The 24,045-nt window shown below is 39.9% G+C and overlaps 1 protein-coding gene across 1 annotated transcript in view; it reads left to right on the plus strand.

The window, feature by feature from the left end:
• myo3a (myosin IIIA) overlaps positions 1 to 24,045 on the plus strand; it is a 180,296-nt gene that overhangs the window by 29,473 nt on the left and 126,778 nt on the right. The window contains exons 5-11 of the mRNA XM_060825714.1: positions 834 to 938; positions 4,542 to 4,774; positions 4,926 to 5,024; positions 5,402 to 5,516; positions 7,447 to 7,573; positions 16,296 to 16,506; positions 18,268 to 18,427. Of these exons, the coding sequence (XP_060681697.1) occupies positions 834 to 938; positions 4,542 to 4,774; positions 4,926 to 5,024; positions 5,402 to 5,516; positions 7,447 to 7,573; positions 16,296 to 16,506; positions 18,268 to 18,427 (1,050 nt within the window). The remainder of the gene's footprint in view (positions 1 to 833; positions 939 to 4,541; positions 4,775 to 4,925; positions 5,025 to 5,401; positions 5,517 to 7,446; positions 7,574 to 16,295; positions 16,507 to 18,267; positions 18,428 to 24,045) is intronic.

Here is a 24,045-nt window from a genome sequence, read left to right on the forward strand (position 1 = left end):
CCGGGTGTCTTCCTTCTAGTGGCTGTTGCTCCCAGCGTTGTTGCCAGGACTGGAGCTATAAGCCCCTGGTTGGCTTGCAGCTTTTGAGGGGCAGATATCTGCCTGACTGGGGATTTAATTGAGTGGGAAGCCCAATGATGTCCAGGTAAGAGCCTAATTACATTTACTGTTGGCTCTCAAAGGCCGTTGTCACCTTCTCAAGGCCAACTAGGGACAGATAATAATTGCTGGCCAACTTGTGATGTCCACATTCAGTTATTTTAACCGAACCATGCCGCTCTCCCACTGCCCACGATGTACTTCTTGAGTGTTGAGTTTGAAATCAGCTCATATGTGCTCATGTTTTCTGATTAGCTAGTTAGTGTGTGGTGTCTAAGTTGACTGGAAACTTAATGGTAATGGGAGGATAAAACAATGTTTCTGTCTTCCTGGTTAATAATGAAGAATGGATTTGTATTTCCTAATAATGGGAATGAAGAAACGAATGCTGTCTTCAGAAACAACATAGTACTGACACATGACATTCTGTATTTAAGGGGAAGCTAACACGTGACAAAATAAATAGAAGGGTATGCAGATATGGTTAAATAAAGAAAGATGGAAGGAAATACTTCGCCTTATGAGATGAATAGTGTCTTTCTTTGCTGTGGATTTTCTATATTTGCTAAAGATATTGGCATCGGTATGACTGTTAACATATTTATTTCAGTACCTTCACTGATAGACAAATAGTTATCTCATCATCTGCATACTGAAGAGATCATTCCATTCCTGGTACCAACAGGTAAACAATGAGTATATGTTAATGCTCAGTTGTACTTTATTGTTAACAGCATTCCCGACAGTACATTGCCGCGAAGCGTGCTGCGAATCCACCCCACATCTTTGCTGTGGCTGACATTGCCTACCAGGCTATGGTCACTTACAACTCAGATCAGGTACCTGTGATTCCTCAACAAATATCTTAGAGTTAGGGATGCTTTGAAAGATAATAAATTAGGGTAAAATGAATACTCACCTGGGCAAATGCAGGTTGACTAAGCAAAACCAGCACAAATTTGTTTAGGTTTAACTAAGCAGGTTTTGAGTAGATTTTAACTAACCTGCTTGAGCTCTTTGATGGGGTAACAGAGTTGATGAGGACAATGGATGGACTTCCAAAAGTCATTTGATAATGTGCTATACACCAAATTTGTAAACATAGTTAGAGCTCAAAGAGTATAAGGGACAATAACAACCTAGATACAACATTGGCTGAGCAACAGAAAATTAAGAGTGGTACTGAACAGTTGTTTCTCAAATTTCGAGAAGTTTTATTGCAAAGATTTTAAGGTTATATCCCCTGCTCTTTCGAATATACTTTAATGGCAGACCTAGATGTATAAGACACAAATTAAAAATTGTTGGATGATATGAAACAGATGATAGGCTAAATAGTCATCTTCTGAGCTGTAATTATTCCATATTTCTATGAAAGTCATTCTACACCATTTCACATTTTTAATCTCTTCATGTTGTTTGTGATCTCAGTAGAAGGATGTGATATCTAATGTGTCTTCCTTAACTATGTCAGTGCATTGTCATCAGTGGAGAAAGTGGCGCTGGGAAGACTGAAAGTACCCACTTCTTAGTTGAGCAGCTCACTGTCCTTGGGAAGGTATTGTATTTTGTTAAAATAATACATCTGCGGGAAATTTTAATGTCATGCGCTCATCAAAAAACTGGTGGGATTGAGTGCAAAACAATTCAATGTAACGTAGAGCAAGTGCAAAAGTAACATTCAAACAATGGTTTTCCTGCCCAATGAGTTAACTTAAGGTTACCTGCTTCAACTCAAATCCTCATCTGCATTTTAATTCATTTTATATGCTATAATTTTTATTGTTATGTTTTCTGGATCAATCAAGATAAATTTACGTGTGCTCCGAGCGCAGAATATTTTCTCATTGATTCCTTTACTCAGAATTCTCGATTAATGCACAGTGCCCACTCAAGTGCAGAACTAGAATGTATTTTCTTTATTCCAATTGTACAGGATTCATGATTTAAGCATATTGATGATTCCAAACATAACAGTAGCAATGCATCAACACACCATTGGGATGTTGTGGTAGTGAGATGGGGAATTGGGGGTGGTTTCTCCCATTGATCTACCATATTTTGCCAGAGAGCAGTGACAAATCCTGATAAATAGAGTTGAACATCATTACAGTGTTACCACAGAGCTTGTGATGCACATTACTGGCTTAAACTATGAAGTAAATTACCCTTTCAGTCCACAAAAGAAAATGTAAAATGACATCACATTTTCTGCAAGAGCCAAATGTCTACAAAATTTTGGATTCTGACCCTCTGCTTTTACAGCCTTCTTCGCTGTTACATTATTCTGTCCTGAAGCTAGCTGAGGTTTTGGGAATGCACTAGACAGAAGCTGGTAACCCTCTGGCACTGTACCTAAGTGGCACTGCTACAGCATGAACCCTGACAGTGAAAGAGTAAGGGATATTATATTGCAGAGGGCGGTGCAACCCCCAAAGTCAAACCTGCCCACATGCTACTATTTGTAAGTTAAAGAAAAGATCATTACTTGGCAATTAAGGCTGAGAGCCCCCCACCTCCCTCTAAATCCACTCAATAGTTGATCTGGCTAAGATCAACAAATTCAACTTGAAAGCCTCTTCATACCTCAGTTTGATTGCATGGAATGCAGCCAGTCATCACTAAGTCTCATTTCCTTTTTTTTAAACCAAGTCCACCTTTTTGAAACACACTGATCCTTTCTTTTCCACATTAAGGAATGCATACAATTTCCTGTTTAATGAGAGTGACAGTGATTCCCACTGTTATATGAATTCCTCTACCATGCTGCTTTTAAAGTGAGCCCTTCAGAAATACTCAAGTAAAAATTGAATTTTTGAGACCATCTTTGAAGCAAATTGTTAAGGAAGTTGACTTTTATACAGGTAATGTTATTGAGAAGTTTACTTTTAACTAAAACACATGCACACAGCACATCTACCATGGTTCCCAAATGAATCTGCAAGGCGATTAGGGGAATCGCCACCACATCAGCTATTCATTGTCTCCCTCTATATTGTTAGGTCAAAAATCAAATGACATTAGGTTATAGTCCAACAGGCTTATTTGAAATTGCAAGCTTTTGGAGCTCCGCTTCTTCCTCAGGTGTGGTTGGATTATTAAGGGCCACCTCCAACCTCCCACACCCTGGGAGAGAAAGCAGCAGTAGCAGTTGGGCATGTACTTCCAACGGTGCTCAGGGGCCAAGAGAAAGAAAGGAAAATGCAGGGCCACAATTGGAAAATGTCACACTGACAGGTCCCAGCCCATGACTTATGCCTTGATGCAGGGGTATTGCGCTGTGTCACCATTCAAAACAGCAAGACTTGAGCCTCTAAGCTTTACCTCAAAACATCAAAGTGCTCTTCAGTCTTCCTGCTTTAGTTGACAAATAGAAACTACTGGAAATATGGTAACTTATAATACACTAGAAGTTACTTTTTTGATCTATTACCTTAGGGATTGTTTTAAGATGAGATCAGTGTTTACATGAATATATGATTTGGAGATGCCAGCATTAGACTGAGGTGTACAAAGTTAAAAATCACACAATACCAGGTTATAGTCCAACAGGTTTATTTGGAAACACACTAGCTTTCGGAGCGACGCTCCTTCATCAGGTGATAGTGGAGAGCTCAATCCTAACACACAGAATTTATAGCAAAAAATTTACAGCGTGATGCAACTGAAATTATACATTGAAAAGTTGATTGTTAAGTCTTTCACCTGTTTGAATACCAATATTCTGGATCAGTGGTGCTGGAAGAGCACAGCAGTTCAGTCAGCATCCAACGAGCAGTGAAATCGATGTTTCGGGCAAAAGCCCTTCATCAGGAATGAAGGGCTTTTGCCCGAAACGTCGATTTTGCTGCTCTTTGGATGCTGCCTGAACTGCTGTGCTCTTCCAGCACCACTGATCCAGAATCTGGTTTCCAGCATCTGCAGTCATTGTTTTTACCTCGTTGAATACCAATATTGTCTAGCATCACCTGTTGTTTACAGCTAACCTGGGAATGCAACTTTTAAAAAAAGGCTTTGTGATTTACATGTGAAAGCATTGAAACTATCATGGTATTCAACCAGATGAAAGACTTAACAATCGATTTTTCAATGTATAATTTCAGTTACATCACACTGTAAATTTTTGCTATAAATTCTGTGTGTTAGGAGTGAGCTCTCCACTATCACCTGATGAAGGAGTGGTGCTCCGAAAGTACATAAATATGTATAGTACTCCACTTCATCTCTAAAAGAAGCAATAAGAAAGAATACTTATTGTACCAACAGAATTGGTTCTCTTAACAATGGATCAGCATTAACAACAACTGCTGGAAAGCTCCTGTTTGGACCAACCCAATTGAGGGGCTGGGGTGGGGGAATGGTGAGCAGCGCGATTTGAAAGTCACAAATAAAACGGGTCATGAAAAATACGCTCCAGGTTCTTTTTTAAGTTTACTCCTCAGGAAATTTTCCAGCGAATCTTTGTCTTACAGACCAACAACAGGATGTTGCAGGAGAAGATTCTCCAGGTAAACAGCTTACTCGAAGCATTTGGAAATGCCTGCACAGTGATCAACAACAACTCCAGCAGGTTTGGCAAGTATTTGGAAATGAGGTTTACCAGTGGCGGGACAGTCATGGGGGCTCAAATCTCAGAGTACCTGCTAGAGAAATCAAGAGTCATCCACCAGGCTCCGTAAGTAAAGAAACAAATCTTTGTTACTGTTTTAAAGCAACTTTCAGTATCTCAGGCCTCATCCATTGAGAGTGTCAAAACAATAAGAGGCATTGTGAATTTAAATGATGGGGTCAATTTCTGCATTATTACTTGTTTCCACTTTTTGCAGGGGAGAGAAAAACTTCCATATTTTCTATTATATCTATGCTGGCCTAGCGCAGAAGAACAAGCTGGCTCATTATAAGTTGTCCAAAGGTCAACCACCAAGGTAATTTGACTTATAGAGGCTATAACACTGAGTTCAGGCTGACATGGTCTTTATTGCACTGCTGGAGTTTGACCTCCAATGAGAACTTCATTCTGAATTTTGTTAATACCATAGTTCTGATAAGGGAAACATTTTTAAAAAAGGCTTTATTTTAACTTTTCAGTTCTTGACTCATGAAGAAATCTTTCAGCCTGCCATTCAGCACAGAATGAAAAATAATTGAGAAGTATTTACTGCACATATTGAGAGACCAGAGCCATTTTGCACTGTATTAATAATGATGCATGCACTTTGACAAATTTGACATACCCATCTGTGTGTTGCATTGCTTAATTTAGTATCAGATTTGATCATTAACCTGTTACAAAATCTTTTAGGTATCTTCAGGATGAGAAAATTACAATGATGGAAGAAATTGTAACTAATTATTTCTACAAGGTCCAGTTTGAAGCCCTCGAGCAGTGTTTCAAAGTCATTGGTTTCACCCTGGAGGTAGACCTGCACCATTTTCTTTGGAAACATTCAAGCATTAGCATTGAATCCTTTGAACTGGCTTATCTATTGTCTTATTTGATAAGATACTGATGAACAAATAGCATGAACTCTGGGAGAACAGAATAGAGCCAATGCACTGGAATCATTTGAGATATAAACAGATGCCTAGCTGGATTGATGTATTAAGATGAATTGATTGCCCTTCTTCATCCTTATTTATATTCTAACCTTATAATGCATAACAGGAGTCTCTTCTAACTGTGACATACTTTGAACATCTTTTTTCTCTCACTTGTCATTCTATCACCATTGTAGAAAATTTGTATCTGTCACTTTTGTTTTAATTATAAGTTATTTTATTATAAACTCTGATCGTGTGGTCCTCACTAGCCAGAATGGTATTTTTCATTACCACTAGTTACCTTCAGAAACTGGTGGTATCCTTTTTATTGAACTACTATGGATGGGATGTAGACACAGTTAAATTGCTCATGAAGTATCAGCTGGGATTTTAGAAAGTCAAACCATGATAAAGAATTCAGGTAGAAATAGTTCTGGTTTCACCTTCAAATAGCAACACCTTCCCTATGTCTAAACTGTACTGATGTCTTCGTGATTTGGCAGTTCCTGGACAACTTCCCACGCTCTGACCTGCACCTGGACCATCAAGGAGAGTGGGCAAAAAGTGACAAATGGAATACTGTAGGGAATGTGTGAAGTTATGCACTTTGATAGGAAGAATAGAGGCTTAGACTGTTCTCTACATGGAGAAAGGCTTCAGAAATTTGGAAGCACTAAGGGATTTGAGAGTCTTCATTCAGGATTCTCTTAAGGTTAACATGCAGTTTCAGTTGGCAGTTAGGGAGGCAAATGCAATGTCAGTCTTCATTTCAAGAGGGCTAGAAAATAAGAACAGAGATGTACTGCTGAGGTAATATAAGGCTCTGGTCAGAATGAGCTTGGAATAATGTGAGCAGACTGGCCAATTCCTCCACATCTTAAAGATCAGGACTGAACTCTGGCATTAAAATTCTGTATAATCATGCTTGTAGACCCAGCAGCACCCCTGAGCATGTTCTGGCACTGATACAAGGGTACGAGAGCTACTGGCTCATGAGGTTGGATGGTCCCAGTGGGACTGCCTCCCACTCATGGGAGAGGTTCCACTCTGAGCCTGTCTACCTACTGCCCCATCTTACACTGAGGGGTGGGCTTTTATTAATTGCATCCACTTCTGGCCGTCTTCCAGGTCCACCCCTGAAATCCAAACCATATGTGGCCTCCTTATTCTTCCTACCAAAATACAACTCCCCGCATTCAATATTTATTGGTTTATTTGATAACTGCTTATCAATTCAGCATGTTTATTCGTGCCTCTTTGTATTTTGTCTCAGTGCTTCTTTGCCGTCATTACACCCCCAATTGGATGGCTAAAATTTTAGAATTTCTGTTCCGATTCTTCAGTCCAAATTACTTATATAAATGGTGAAGGACAGCAGTTTGAGCATTAATCCTGTGGAACACCACTTTCTAATTTTTACCTGCTTAAGCAATTACCTCCCAGAGGGAGAATAAAACAGTTTAAAAAAATTAAAGTTGGAAATTAATGTGCTCATTATATTGGAATGTAACCACAACTCACTGTTTCCCATTTTGTAATCATGCCTTTATCTATTCTGTGATTTGTCCCCTGACTCCACACTTTAGAAACTTGGTCACAAGTCTATTATTTGATAACTTATCGAGGGCATTTTGAAAAATTAAACACACAATAGTGAACAGAATGTTGACAGCTTGTTTTGCCATTCCCTAGTTTTTATTTCAATTGCATCTTTCTTACCAGTATTTGTTGTGAAATACATAATTTCATATGCATAATGATACTTTCAGTTAATATTTAAATTCGTAAATGAACACCTTTCTACAGGAACTGGGGAACATATACAGCATTCTGGCAGCCATATTGAATATCGGCAACATTGAGTTCACCTCAGTTGTGACGGAACACCAGACTGACAAAAGTAACATTGTCAATCTTGAAATGCTTGAAAATGGTAAGCTACGAGTAACAATTTGTATATCTGTTGTAGTTCCCACGTGCATTATGTAAAAAAAAGGATAATCTTGTAACTGCAGAATAAATTGATAAGTGTATCATCCCAATGTGGAGCGTCATCTGGTTGATTTGATTCCTTGTTGTGGTAAGTGTTGTCTTATGTGCTTTACAAACATATCATACTATACAAGTGCATCAGAGAAACAGAACAGAGAGCAGGACAAATATTACAGCTGCTGAGAAGGTGTAAAGAGGGATCAACATTTGAGAAGTCCATTTGAAAATCTGTTAACAGTGAGAAAGAAGGTGTTCTTGAATCTGTTCACATGTGTATTCAAACTTTTATATCCTCTGCCTAATGGAAGAGGGTGGAAGAGTGTATAGCAAGAGTGGAAGGGGTTTGATTATGTTGCTTGCTTTCCTGAGACAGCGGGAAGTATAGATGAAGTCAATGGATGGGAGACCGGGGGACTTGACTCTGTAATGTTGAGAAGAGCAGTTGCCATACCACACTGTGATGCATCCAGATGGGATGTTTTCGATGATGCATCTATAAAAATTTGTAAGAGTCTATGTGGACATACCTTGTGATTGCAGCAAGAGTCACTCACTGAGTGGGGACTGTGAACAGAGTGGTAGGTGAAGGGGTCAGTGTACCTGACTATGGCCCTCCTGATTTCACATTAATAAAATCAGGAGAACAATTAAAATACAATACTTCGCCAAACAGATTCCAGTTTAGAAATGTAGTCCTAATGAGTTCATCTTAGTATTTTCTCATTTCACATAATTTTCAATGCTTGTCTTTCTATAACGAATTTGAGTGTTCCTGTGACTCGTTTATGGCCCTGAGTTTCAGAAGAGTTCTCATGGTTTTCCTATACAGTTTGGTAAAGGAGAGGTGAGCTTGCATAGAAACAATGTATGTCATGTTTTGACAATTTGTGCTATTTTTCTGGATGTTCTGTTTTCCTCTGTGATTCCAGATTTCCTACAGCCTCAAAAATCTCCTCCCTCTCTTCTTAAATTTCTTACAGAATTAATCTTGTTTCAATGGCTACATTGCATGTTCAACTGCCAAGGAAATAGTTTAGAGGTAATACCTGACCACAGTGTACTTCCGCTGTGAGCAAATCTCTACTTTTGAAGATGTAATCAGGCAAATAGTTCAGAACTTGTTCTTTCTATCCTTCTCTCAACTCAGTCCGAGCCAGTTAACTTCATAAGTTTCTTTGCTACAATACTATGCTCCTAGTCATTGGTAAAATAAAAATCAATTCTTTGAGAAGTTTGACATTACTTTCAACAAAATCCCTAAATCTAGAGATAATTTGCTACTGGGAGATTTCAAAGCAAGAGTGGCTGCAAACAAGGATGTACAGCTCTCCTGCCTTTGACATCATGACCCGGTAAACATCAAATAGAATTGATCAGATACTACTTGAGCTTTGATGCTGTCAAGAACTTTGTATAATTAACACTTTCTTTCAGAACAAACCATGCCACCAAATTAGAGCACTGACACCAGTTAGATATAAAAATAGTACATATTAATTTTATCAAATTAATCTCACTAACACATTTGGTAATATATGCAAAGGTATTTTATTTAAACAGTTGGAGAAAATTGTTGGCCTGCCGAAGCTGAGATCTCCTCTTTCCATGACAACTTGACAGCTAGGATTAGCTAAGATGGGACAACATGGAATCCTTTGAGATCCATTGTTGTATTATGTTCTTGCATTGCCATTCTTTGGCTTATTCATCTATTTGCTACTGCCATCTGCTTTCAGATCATCTATAGGGTATATCTACTTACTAATCCGAAATTATGAAAACCTATTCAGCCTTTCTCATTTGAGCTTTAAGACAATTGTGCAACTAGTGCTTGGTTTGGCCATCACTATCAGGAAGACTAATGTTGTGGTCCAGGATGTCACCATACTGTCAGCTATCATCATTGTAACTGTGATGCTGGAGGTTGTTGATAGCTACACTCCACACTCACCTCAGTGATCTGCCACTTGATGCTGCAATCAACACACACATCACAAAAACTGTAGGTGTTATGTCCAAGCTGAATGAAGAATATGAAAGAACTGAGATGAGGTGGAATTTTTTCTGTCAGAGGGTAGTGAATCGATGGAACTCATTGCTGTAGAGTGCTGTAGAGGTCATGTCATTGAGTGCATTTACACCCGAAACATTTACTTCTCCACCTTCTGAATGCTGCCTGGCTTGCTGTGTTCTTCCAGCCACCTGCTTGTCTACCTTGGATTCTAGCATCTGTAGTTCTTTTGACTGAAATTGAGTGTACTTAAGACAGAAATAGATAGGTTCTTGATTGGTAATGGGGTCAAGGGTTATGGAGAGAATGGAGTTTGAGAAACATACCAGCCTTGATCATACAGCAGAGTCAAATGGCCTAATTCTGTTCCTATGTTTGTGACCTTATGACTGAGAACACCAAACTGTGATTCTACCAAGGCTTTGTCCTTAGTGCACACCACTGAAGTGGTGGGACCTGCAAACCATGTGCTAAGCAGGAGAAATGGCTAAACAGCTTCCTGCTTCACTATCTCAGGGACATAGTTGCAGCATCTCTTGGCAAAACAAGGTGACCAACTCAGATGGTCTGTAGCATGATAATCAATATACATACTTTGCTAAGCAATGGATGCGTAATGGACAGCGAAGAAGGTTACCTCAGAGCACAAAGGGCTCTTGAACAGATTGGCCAATGGACTGAGGAGTGGTAGATGGAGTTTAATTTTGATAAATGTGAGGTGCTGCATTTTGGAAAGGCAAATCAGGGCAGGATTTATACAGTTAATGGGAAGGCCCTGGGAAGTGTTGCTGAACAAAGAGGCCTTGGAATGCAGGTTCATAGCTCCCTGAAAGTGGAATCGCAGTTAGATAGGATAGTGAAGAAGGTGTTTGGTATGCTTTCCTTCATTGGACAGAGCATTGACTATAGAATTTGGGAGGTCATGTTGCGGCTGTACAGGACATTGGTTAGGCTACTTTTGGAATATTGTGTGCAATTCTGGTTTCCTTCCTATCGGAAGGATATTGTGAAACTTGAAAGGGTTCAGTAAAGATTTACAAGAATGTTGCCAGGCTTGGAGGATTTGGACTACAGGGGATGCTGAATAGGTTTGGGCTGTTTTCCCTGGAGCATCAGAGGCTGAGGGGTGACCTTATAGAGGTTTACAAAACCATGAGGGGACATGGATTAGGTAAATAGACAAAATCTTTTCCCTGGGGTCAGGGATTGCATAATTAAAGGACATAGGTTTAGGATGGGAGGGAAAAGATTTAAAAGGGACCCAAGGGGCAATATTTCCATGTAGAGGGTGGTGCATGCATGGAATGAGCTGCCAGAGGAAGTGGAGGAGGCTGGTACAATTACAACATTTAAAACGCATCTGGATGGGTATATGACCAAGAAGGATTTAGAGGGAAATGGGGCAAGTGGTGGAAAATGGGACTAGATATGTTTAGAATATCTGTTGGATATGGACAAGTTGGACCGAAGGATCTATTTTTGTGCTGTAGATTTCTATGACTCTATGTTCATCAAATGGATTTCCTATAAACTGCCCATTGAGTCACAACCACCTGGGAGTCCAGACTGCAGCTACCAGGTCACTTGCAAGTGAGATATGAAAATGCCAGACATTGACACTACCAACTGTCAGACAGTTGCTGATTTCAGTGACCCTGGAGGCTGGCTGAACAGCACTAAAAACGACAAGCAGAAGATAAAACTCAGTTGATTAGAAGGCTGAGGAAGTACACACACAAAACAAAAACCTAAAGTTGGGCACCTTCTGAGCTTGTAGCTTTCCTCTGCGACAAAACCAGCAGAGTGTGCAGGGCCATGTTGGGGATTCTGAGCCACACAGGCGATGATTAACTTTGATGGACCATTATCATCTTATGGCATGGAAGGCTTGCAAGAACGACCCTTCTATCTAGGCCCCAAAATCACTGAATATGGTGTACTTCCCTCTGCGCTGTCTCATACTTGCATATTTGTATAACCTTCATACCAAGTAGCATCCTAGTGATACTGTGCTTTTGTATTGTGGTTACAGGATCTCAAGTACACTATCATAAATAGAAAGGGGATTTTTGCATCTATCAGCTTTTCAATCAGTGGTTTTCTGACCCCTATGATTATCTGGGTGAAGGCAATTATTCTACAACTCTCTTCTAATCCTGCTACCAATTACTTTAATCTATGCTCCTGATTTTGGAAGTATAACATATTTACAGATTTCCTTGTTATCCATTCTGCTTGCTATTTTCTTAAAGTAATTTAATGAGTTAGACAAACACAGCCTTCTTTCACAAAACTATGTTCACAATGTCTGATTGTATAAAGTGCCCTGCAATAATTCCCTTAAAAATAGATCCTAGTTTTTCTTTCTTTCTTGCTGGAATGTATCTTTGCTCAGTGCTATGAAACATCACCTTAAATGTCAGTCCCACATCTCTACTGTCCTACCTGTTAATCTCATTTATTTATAATTGTCTTTATCTAATTCATCATTTTTTTTAGCTTTAGACTCAGTCATCAATCACTGCTACCCAGAGACTCCTTTCCTATGAGATTTTAAACTAATCCTGTCTCAGTGCATGTTATCAATTTTAGGATAATCTGCTGTCTGGTTGAATCTCAAACATGCTGCTTTAGGAGGTTATTACAAAAAACACTTCTTGACTTTATCTTCCAGGCTATTTTTGCTAACCTGATTTATCCAATCTATATGTGTATTAAAATCACCTAGAATTATTTCAGTGCACTTTTTTTTAGCAGAGGTCTTATTATTTCTTCCTGAATGCTTTATCCTATGGTGCAGTTACAGTGCTAATTTAAGACTAATGTAAAGACCATCTTCTGCCTTCATTGGTATTTCCTAGCTGTCAGACCACCAACTACACCTTGGAAATATTTCAATGGTTTCTGGCAGAGGGGAGGTGGTCTCTATCTATCACTCCATGGGCAACTGCATTGCCTGTACGCAAGGTGGCCATCCCATAGGAAGGACTCATCGTTCCCTCCCCAATCTTGATATAATTCCATCCCGACTCTGAGACATAATACAATATTCCCCTTTACCAAGGTAAAAAAAAAATCCTCCCCTTCCTGGGCTTCAAGAGGTTTTTTTGCATGATGCCTCCATCATTCATCCTGCTGTCTCAGCTGTGCCACCCCTTCTGTTTGGGGTTGCTGGGACTACCAGCCTTTTTTTTTAGATTAGATTACTTACCGTGTGGAAACAGGCCCTTCGGCCTAACAAGTCCACACCGACCCGCCGAAGCACAACCCACCCATTCCCCTACATTTGCCCCATACCTAACACTATGGCCAGTTCACCTGAACTGCACATCTTTGGACTGTGAGAGGAAACCGGAGCACCCGGAGGAAACCCACACAGACACAGGGAGAATGTGCAAACCCCACACAGTCAGTCGCCTGAGGTGGGAATTGAACCTGGGTCTCTGGCGCTGTGAGGCAGCAGTGCTAACCACTGTGCCACTGTGCCACCCTTCTGAGTACACTGGCAGCTTTGAGATGTAGACCACAAACCACAATTGGACAACAGTCCAAACAATGTAAGGCCACATTTGGAGTACTGCGTACGATTCTGTTCACCCTGCTAAAGATGGTATTAAACTGGAAAGAATGCAACAAAGATTTTCAAGAATGTTATTGAAACTGGAAGGTGTGAGTTACATGAAGAGTCAGGACAGGCTGTAACTATTTTCTATGGAATTAGAAGGTGACCTTATAGAAGTTTATAAAATCATGAGGGACATAGATAAATTATTTTGCCAAGGAAAGCCAAGGTCTTGGAGGGAGTAAGGTAAGGGAGTTCAAAACTAGAGGCATTGGTTTATGGTGAGAGGGAAAAGATTTAAAAGGAACCTGAGAAATAACATTTTCACATAGAGGATGGTGTGTATATGGAATGAACTGCCAGAGGAAGTAGTAGAGGAGGTACAATTACAACATTTCAAAGAAATTTGGACAGATACATGGATAGGAGACATTTGGAGGGATATGGGACAAATGGAGGCAAATAGGACTAGTTCAGTTTAGGAAACATAGTCAGCATGAACGAGTTGGGGTCAAAGGACCTGTTTCTGTGCTGTATGCCTCAGTGGTTCACCGTCCTCTTTGTTGGGTACTGTTAGTTTTTCTTGGCTTTAAAACATCCCCCCACCCCCGCACTTCTTTTTCCTTATCTCTGGAAAATCTTTATTCAAGTAAGTACTAGTAAATCATGTCTGTATCCTCTAAAGGGTCTGCACATCTTTCTGAAGTGTGTTTCCCAGAATTAGGTATAATACTTCAGTTGGGGATGAACTAACATTTTATTTATGTTAAATATAAATTCATGGATTTTGTAGCACTTGTCTCAATTTATAAGGCCCAGGATTCTATTATTAAAATTGACTTAACCTTGAGGAATACATACATCTCCAGATAGGTGTATGATCACTGGATCAGAATGAGTTCTCCAAAGTCTTACATTGAGCTTTGAAATGTTATTCCTGTAAACTCTGTTTTCTTTGCTTTTCTCTGCCCATTCCTTGGGCAAATCGACAACATGTGCCTAAGTAGAGCCTTGTATATCCATTTTAGGATTTTTTTTACCTTGGTAAAGGGGAATATTGTATTATGTCTCAGAGTCGGGATGGAATTATATATTTAAGAAGCATGCTTGTAATAATATTAATGTATCACAGCATATAACTCAAGAGTGTAAAAGTCTAACACTCATCTTACCTCATATCAATTAAAGCATGACACCCTACTGAAAACATGACCCTCTTTTACAAACATAACAGCTTAATATTGGCCACCTATTTATTTGTCCAAAGAATGTAGTGTTTGTACACAATAGTTAGCTGTAATCATAGCCTGTTAGATTCTTCAGTACCATGATATCACAGCTAACATAAGCATTGCGGCAAACAGATAAAATGCCTCATTGGAGGGAAGCTCATACCATACATTTTTGTCTATTTTATCTTGTCAAACTCCTCATTTCCTGTAGTTCTTGGTGAACTGATGCTAAGTATTCATTTAATACCTTAGCCATGCTTTCTGTTACAACGATGGATATCCATTTTCATTCCTAATTGACCCCACTGCTCCTGACAAACATTTACGGAGAATTAATGACCTTTAGATTCCCTTTGCATATGCTGGTCTTGCTTTAGCTGTGCAGTTGCTCTCTAATTTTGGTGCTGAAGGGAGACAGGTCCTCTCTGTCAGTGAATGGAATCAGGCCAGGAGTTTTATTTTTAATTTATTCAATTGTGGGATGAAATTTGAAAAAGTTGAAAATTATTGACATTATTAAAATAAAGCTACAGCAATTTTATTTGCATTTTGGGTTTCACATCACAACTCCAATTAAAAATATGTAGCGTATGGTTGACTTTGTTCCCGTAATTAACTTTAAATTATCACTCAGTACGTGAGCAGAGATCTATAAATTTTTTAAATTGATATTGATGCCTCAGTTAAATAGGCTGATTTCTCCATCAAATCCACCACTGACTAAAATAAAAACAAACTGGGAGGGAACATTCAGTATAGACACTGCAGTGTCAATAATGGAAGGAAAAAACAGTAATCTAATGAGAATGAATTCACTGACAACTCAAAAAAATGCAGCTAAGGTTAGTTGAGAAGTGTAAGATCTTAGTATTACAGTATCTAAAGCTGTTAAGATTCTTGAACATTGCTATGTAACAAATGCAGAGCAAATCCCCAATTAGATTACATTACAAGGACAATTCTATATAAAGTAAACCATACAAAGTACAGTTCCTATATTCTGGCTCAAACTAATTGAGCAAACTACTAAAATCATCAGGGACATGCACCGACCAAAATCCCACCTTGTTTCCAAAAGGCTGTGGTTTTAACTTCTTCTGATCATGAAAGAGGTACATTAGCATCAAAGTGGCATTTTAAACAAAGGCCTGACCTGGGAAGCCCTTGAGACAGTAACACCTGTTACTAGCTCATGCTGGGTGTGCTGATTTAGTGCACACTTTGAAACTAAAGCTGAACTTTTTTTCTGAGTTGATTATCTAAATGGTTGAAGAGGAGCTTTTCCTTTCTCTTGTTGGCCTTGAATATTTTATCTTCCTTTTCACTTCTCTCAGAAGATTCCACGGATGCTGATGGGATAAAAGTGTTAAGAATCAGAATGAATAGAGCATCACTGCTTTGTAAAGTATAGGCTGTGGGCCAGCTGGTTCCCTTTTTTTTTATGTCCTTCGAACAGCTGAATCATAGAAAACCTTTTAAAAGGACTTCCTTGGGACCAAATTAAAACTGGGAGGATTCACGGAAGTGTGAAGGGGTCAGAGTGGGTGAGATGGGAGGAATGATAGAAGATAGTTTTGTTGGGAGTGAGGTGTATTTTGGAAGTGGGAAACAGAATCTTGAATGGAAATGGAATTGGAAAAGGTATAACATGGATTCCTCATCCATTATAGAATGTTTTACATTTTTACACATTGTCAGATTTACCTCTGTGTGGAATCACTCTCATCTTCTCAAATGTTGCCTTGATCAAATCTACTCAGGACAAAGCTAAATATTTGAGGTTGGTTTTCATTATCTTTTTTTTCTTGCTGTGTGCTTTCTTCTCTTTAATTTTCCAATGTATTTTACTCATTTCCAGCCTCTTCATTGCTCTATATCCAAACTGATGAGCTGCAGGAAGCTCTCACCTCTCATTGTGTAGTGACTCGAGGAGAAACAATTGTACGACCCAATACAGTAGAGAAAGCAACTGATGTCAGAGATGCGACAGCCAAGGCTTTATATGGTCGCCTGTTCAGTTGGATAGTCAACCGCATCAATACCTTACTAAAACCTGAGACGTTTCTGAGGTAATAACATCATCAGTCATTTTTGCTCTGTTAAACTGACTTGCCATAAGTGGTGAATTGATGAGTAATAACACCACTTTCTAGGAAGCTACCTAGACTTATTCATTTCTGAGGCATGTCCTTCATGCTTGCGTGTTTAGGTTAAACTGTCTTTCAATCAAGGGAAGAGAAAATATTCATATCAGCCTTCTTTACTGTTTGCAAAATCTTCTTGTCAGGGCAAGGATTGAATTATAAGTCCCATATTGGTAGACTAAAATTGTATACACCTGATATACAATCAATTAAGGTATTTATACTAAGAACATAAACTGCATGGTACAAGTGTTGCAGGTGACAAACGAATCCTTAAACCAACTGCAGCATTAATCTCAAATGGTTGTAATACAAAATATATTGAAAATAGTCCTACATTTCATATTGGGAAATAATGAACATGGTGGTATGCATATACCAGGAGGGGCATTTTGGCACATAATAGTTGGCTTTATAATTCCTATTTATTTAATTAAAATATCTGTCTCAAATTATTCTAGCTTTCTTAAGTCTTAATTTATTACACGTGGATTACAATGTAGAACAATTAGCATCATACTCTCTCTTGCAAAACACAGGCCAAATTCAGAGTTATTCAGTGTTTAAAGAAGACATAAATATAACTAAATGAAAAGCATTAATTTGAATATGAACAAAATATCTCAGATTGCTGGTTTGATGGAGCAAAAATTAAAGAAACTCTGAGTGTTTTTTGATTATTGTAGATGAGGCATTCATTAACCTGTCTGATGGTATTGGCACTAGTCTTCAGATTATAGCATTTTCCTGATAGCTTTAGTAAGAAAAAAAACCCTTCGGAAAACTGCCTGTAACACAATGCTCTTTCAATGGCCTCATTGTGCCATATGCCTGGACTCCCTGGGTGATGAATTGTGAACCTGCAGCCATGTCCTTACAGACAGTACTGAATACAGATAAGCTGCCATGTAAAAAGGAAGTCAAGTAAGTAGAAAGTCAAGATGCATATTATTACAGCAAAATCTATACCAAATGGACTCCTGGCTTCCGAGATCTATTAGGTGAAAAGGACAGAGAAGGACAAGAAATCAGAAATGGTAAATAAAATTATCAAGGGGATTTTAGTTAATCTTGTCCACTGAGAGTGGGTGAAGTGCCCTTAAAAAGTGCTCATTCTTGCTGAACAATTCCAAACTTATTTACTATTCCGGCTGGCCACCATTGTCATGCTTCCGTGCAGTAAAGGTGCCTATTAAAAGCAGATGAGACCCCATATTTGTACGTGTAATATGTGTGTGTATATACAGGTATATAATATATTCCATACATAACTCAGGTCCATTATATATATCAATGAATACATAGTCATATTTTAATTAACACAAACCTAAACAAAGAAGGTCAGAGAGCACCCTTAGCTCACACAAGGAAAATTGCAACTTCCTCTGCGTGTTCGTTCCTTCCCAACAGGCCCTTTTTGATTCCTTACTAGGTTCAGCAGACTTCTGTCTGATTCTCTGATCCCATCCACTAGCTATCTGCCCCTTTCTGCGCATCAAATCTGCGCAGCTGAACAATGGCAGTGTGTGGGCCTTTGAGTGTGATTTACCACAGTCGCCCTACTGTTTCATACAGCCACAAGGATAAATCCAGTGTCTTGGTCTTGTTTCTCAAATGAAATGTTAAATGAATTCATATGTCAGAAAAAATTAATTAAAACCTAATTTGTTTGATGTTGCCTTCTAGTGATGATGCTGATAGTACAGACAAAGGAGCCAACATTGGAATTCTTGATATTTTTGGCTTTGAGAACTTTAAGAGAAATTCCTTTGAACAGTTATGCATTAACATTGCCAATGAACAGATTCAGTTCTACTTCAATCAACACATCTTTGCATGGGAGCAGGTACAGTCAATGCATTTGCTCAAATGACCTGTAAAGCTGCTTTGAAGGCAAGGGTTTATTTTTAAAGATGCCATAATTGAATTTAGATCTTACATTAAAAACACTGTGTCAGTGTTTCATTTATGAGAAGACTTTAATTGAAGGAAACATTTAAGAAAAGAAGAAGCATTCATGTTTATGTTGTGGCTTTCACCCTTGGGACATCCTTAGGAAGGTAATGGTGAGCTGTCTTATTCAACAGCAGCACTCCTTGTAGTGTAGGGTGGTATTGTAGGGATACTCACAATGCTATAATCAAGGGATTTTAACCCAGCAATGCTGAAAGAATGGTGATATATTTCCAAGTCAGGATGGTGGGTGGATTGGAAGAGAACTTTCAGGTGTTTTTTTACCATGTATCTGCTGTCTTTTCCTTTCTAGATGGTAGGGTCATGTGTTTGGAAAATGCTGTTTAAGGACCTTTGGTAAATATCTGCAGTGTATCAACATTGTAGTGATGCACATTGTAGCCAGTGTACATTGGGGGTGGAGGGAGTGGATCATGTGCCAATAAATCCTGATGCTTTGTCCAGGATAGTTGAGTGTTGTTGGTGCTGCACCCATCCAGGCAATTCGAGAGTATTCCATAAAATTGATTTGTTCCTCACAAAGAAACCAACAAGGACACCTTTCACTGCCCATGCTTTAGTTGTATCTATGTTACATCAGGGAGATCAATCTAGGAATCTAGGTATTTATTTGCTTCTGGGTAACCACAGGAACCACCAGGAAATATGTTGGCAGTAAATTCCATGGTAGACCTGAGAAATGCAAGACCGAGGATGTTGTACCTAAATGCACTTTGTGTATGATAGAAGGAAAATGAGCTGGTAGCGCAGATTGAAATTGACAGGTACGATATTGTGGGTATCACAGAGATGTGGCTATAAGGGAATCAGGGCTGGGAACTAAATATCCAATGATCCACATCATATTGAAAGCACAGGCAAATGGGCAGAGTGGGCTGGCTTGCTTTGTTTATAAAAAATGAAATTAAATTGGTAGAAGAGGTCATATAGGTGTAGAATCTGTGTGGGCAGAGTTGAAGAACCCCAAGGTAAAAAGACCCTGATGGGATTTGTGTAGAGACCTCAAAGTGTAGTCAGAATGTAGGGAGAAAGTAAATCAGGAGACAGAAAGGCACTTAAGAAAAGCATCATTACAAAAGTCATAGGAGACTTCAGTATGCAGACGGACTGGGAAAATTAAGTTAGTAGTGGATTTCTAGAGAAGGAACTTGCAAAATGTCTATGAGTTTTAGCAAGTTTTGAGAACTCTATGAGGTTTTTTGGAGCAGCTTGTTTTAGAGCTAACTGAGGAACTGGCGGTTCTGGATTTAGTGATGTGTAAGTAGGCTGAATTAATTAGGAAGCTTAAGCTAGGGGGCAGTGACCAGAATACGACAGAATTCACCATGCAGTTAGGCGGCGAGAAGTTCGATTTAGATGTAACAATTTTACAACTGAGTAAAGATAGCTACAAAGGCTTAAGGAAGGAGCTGGACAAGGTTGGTTAGAAGGGGAGCCCAGCAGGGAAATCAGTGGAGCAACAAGAAGGGAGAAGATGAAATATTAGGGTAAGCTAGCTACTAAGATGAAAGAATGATTTGGAGATGCCGGTGTTGGACTGGGGTGTACAATGTTAAAAATCACACAACACCAGGTTATAGTCCAACAGGTTTAATTGAAAGCACTAGTTTTCGGAGCAACGCTCCTTCATCAGGTAGTTGACCACCTGGTGTTGTGTGATTTTTAAATATGAAAGAAGATTGCAAGAATTCTTTTCAGATATATATAAAAGACAAGAGTGAACATTGGACTGCTGGAAAATGAGGTTAGAGATGTAATATTAGGGATAGATACTTTGTATCAGTCTTCACAGTGGAAGTCACCAATAGCATACAGAACTTCAAAAGTGTTATGGAGCGGAAGTGAGTGCAGTGGCTGTCCTGAAGGAAGAGAAGCTGGAAGGTTTGAAGGTGGACAAATCACCTAGACTTGATGGACTACACCCCAGCATTCTGAAGGAGATAGCTGAGGCGATTGGGGAGGCGTTGAGAGTGATCTTTCAGAAATTAGTGAAGATCCCAGAAGGCTAGAAAATAGCTAATATAGTGCCACTATTTAAGAATGGAGGGAAGCAGAAGATGGGAAGCTATAGGCTGGTTATCCTGACCTCAAACATTGATAAGATTTCAGAATCAATTATTAAGGAGGACATTGCAGAGTACTTTGATGTGCAAGGTAAAATAGGGCTGAGCCAGCATGGCTTCATCAAAGGATGCCATGTCTAACAAATCTGTTAGAATTCTTTGAGAAGTTAGACAAAGGAGAGCCAATGGATGTCATCCAAATGGAAAAGCAACATTTGACAAGGTACTGAACAAGAGGCTGCTAAATCAGAGAAGAGCCCATGGTGTTAGTGGCAAGGTGACTGGTAGAAGGCTGAGAATGTGGAGAAAGGGGTCTTTTTCAAGATTGCAGCCGCTGACTAGTGGAGTTCTGCAGGAGTCAGTGTTAGGACCACAGTTAGTCACTTTATACATTAATAATCTGGATGAATGAACTGAGGGCACTGTTGCTACAGTTGTAGATGACACAAAGATAAATGGAGCAATAGGTAGCATTGAGGAGGCAGGGAGGCTGCAGCAAATCTTACACATGCTAGGCAAGTGGACAAAGAAGTGGAATACATTGGGGAAAGTGTGAGGTTATACACATTGGTAGGACGAATAGAGGCATAGACTATTTTCTAAATGGTGAAAGGCTTCAGAAATTAGAGGCACAAAGGCAGTCTTTAGTTCAGACTTTTCTTAAGGTTGAAGTGTAGGTTCAGCTGGCAGCTAAGAAGAAAAATGCAATGTTAGCATTCTTTTCAACGGGGCTAGAATACAAGAGCAGGGACGTACTGCTGAGGCTGTACAAGGCTCTGGTCAGACTGCAATTAGAATATTGTAACTGATTTTGAGCCCCATATTTAATGAAAGATGTGCTGGCATTGGAGGAGGTCCAAAGGAGGTTTACAAGGATGATCTCAGGGATGAGAAATTATTGAGGACTCTGCTCTGTACTCAGTGGAGTTTGGAAAGATAAGGAGTGATCTGGTTGAAACTCACAGAATACTGAGAGGCCTGGATTGAGTGGACGTGGAAAAGATATTTCCACTAATAGGAAAGAATATGAACTGGGTGGAAGAGCCTCAGAGTGAAGGGATGACCCTTTGGGAAACATTTCAGCCAGTACGTGGTGAATTTGTGGAACTCATTGCCTCAGAGCACTGTGGGAGCCATGTCATTGAATGTTTTCAAGACAGAACTAGATAGATTATTGATTTGTAAGGGGATCAAAGGTCATTTGGAGAAGGCAGGAGAACGAGATTGAGAAACATATCAGCTGTGATTGAATGATGGAGCAGACTTGATGGGTCAAATGACCTAATTGTGTTCCTGTATCTTTTAACCTGACCTAAACTGGCGGGAAGTGCTTCTGTGATATTTTTCTTATTTGTTTATATTATTATTATCAAGGCCAGCATATATTGCCCACCCCTAATGGGTCTGAAGAAGGTGATGGTGACAGGATAGCTGCAGTCCATGTGGTGCAGGACATCCATATTGCTGTTAGGAAATTCTGGATTTTTTTCCCCACGACAGTGAAGGGACAGTGATTTAGTTCCAAATTAGGATGTATGGTGGTTAAATGGGAACTTGAAGGTGGTGGTGATGTTCCCATCCATCTGCTGCTTGACCAGGTAGGAAAGTGGTTGTTTGGAAGGTGCTGTTGAATGAACTTTAATGAATTGCTGCAGTATCTCTTATAAATGGGACACACTGGTACTTCTTAAAATATTCATTTGTCAGACTTGGGCATCGCTGGCTGGCCAGCATTTATTGCCCATCCCTATTTGCCCTTGAGAAGGTGATGGTAAGCTGCCTTCTTGAATCACTGCAGTCCATTTGCAGTAGGTTGACACGCAATGTCGGTAGGAAGGGAATTCCAGGATTTTGACCCAAAAACTGAAGGAACAGCATTATATTTCCAAATCAGGTTGGTGAGTGGCTTAGAGGGGAAACTTGCAGGTGGTGGTGTTCCTAAGTACCTGCTGTCCTTGTCCTTCTAGATGGAAGTGGTCATGGGTTTGGAAGGTGCTGAATAAGGATCTTTGGTGAATTGCTACAGAGCATTTTGAAGATAGCACTCACTGATGCCACTGAGCGCTGGTAGTGGAAGGATTGAATGTTTGTATGTGTGGTGCCAATCAAGTGGGTTACTTTGTCCTGGACGGTGTCAAGCTTCTTGAGTGTTGTTGGAGCTACACCCATCCAGGCAGGTGGGGGGATGCTCCATCACTCTGCTAACTTGTATAAGGTGGATAAACTTTGGGGTGTCAGGAGGTGAGTCACTCGCCGCAGTATCCCTAGTCTCTGACCTGCTCTTCTAGCCACTGTGTTTATGTTGTGAATCCAGTTGAGTTTCTGGTCAATAGTAACACCAAGGATGTTGACAGTAGGGGATTCAGTGATAGTAATACCGTTGAATGTCAAGGAGTGGTAGTTGGAGTGTTTCTTATTGGTGATGGCCATTGATGGCATTTGTGTGGCACAAATGTACTTGCCACCTGTCGACCCAAGTCTGAATATTGTCCCAATCTTGTTGCATTTGAGCATGGACTGCTTCAGTATCTGAGGAGTAAGGAATGGTACTGAACACTGTGCAATCATCAGTGAACATCCCCATTTCTGACCTTATGTCAGAGGAAAGGTCATTGATGAAGCAGCTGAAGATTGTTGTGCCTAGGACATTACCCCGATTGTTGTGCCTAGGACATTACCCCGAGGGACTCCTGCGGAGATGTCCTGGAGCTGAGATGACTGACCCTCCATAACCACAACCATCTTCCTTTCTGCCAGGTATGACAGTGGAGTGTTTGACCCCTGATACCCATAGTTCCAGTTTTGCAAGGACTCCTTGATGCCATACTCGGTCAAATGCCTGATGTCAATAGCTGTCACTCTCACTTCACCTTGGAATTGAGTTCTTTTGTCCATGTTTGAACCAATGTTGGAATGAGATCAGGAGCTGAGTGACCCTGGCGAAACCCAAACTGAGCATCACTAAGCAGGTTGTTGCTGAGCAGGTGCTGTTTGATAGCATTGCTGATTACACTTTCCATCACTTTACTGCTGATGGAGAGTCGACTGATTGGGCAGTAATTGGCCAGGTTGGATTTATCCTGGCTTTTGTGAATAGGACATACCTGGGCAATTTTCCACATTGTCGAGTAGATGGTAATGTTGTAACTGTACTGGAAGAGCTTCGCTAGGGGAGTGGCAAATTCTGGAGACACGGCTTCAGTACTATTGCTGGAATGTTATCAGGGCCCATTGCTTTTGCAGAATCCAGTGCCTCCAGCCATTTCTTGATATCAACTGGAGTGAATCAAATTGGTTGGAGACTGGTATGTGATGCTGGGGACCAATGGAGGAGCCTGAGATGGATCATCCAGTTGGCACTTTTGACTGAAGATTGTTGCGAATGCATCAGCTTATCTATTGCACTGATATGCTGGGCTCCTCCATC

The sequence above is a fragment of the Hemiscyllium ocellatum genome, chromosome 5 (assembly GCF_020745735.1).
Source record: "Hemiscyllium ocellatum isolate sHemOce1 chromosome 5, sHemOce1.pat.X.cur, whole genome shotgun sequence".
In the NCBI taxonomy this organism is placed as follows: domain Eukaryota; kingdom Metazoa; phylum Chordata; class Chondrichthyes; order Orectolobiformes; family Hemiscylliidae; genus Hemiscyllium; species Hemiscyllium ocellatum.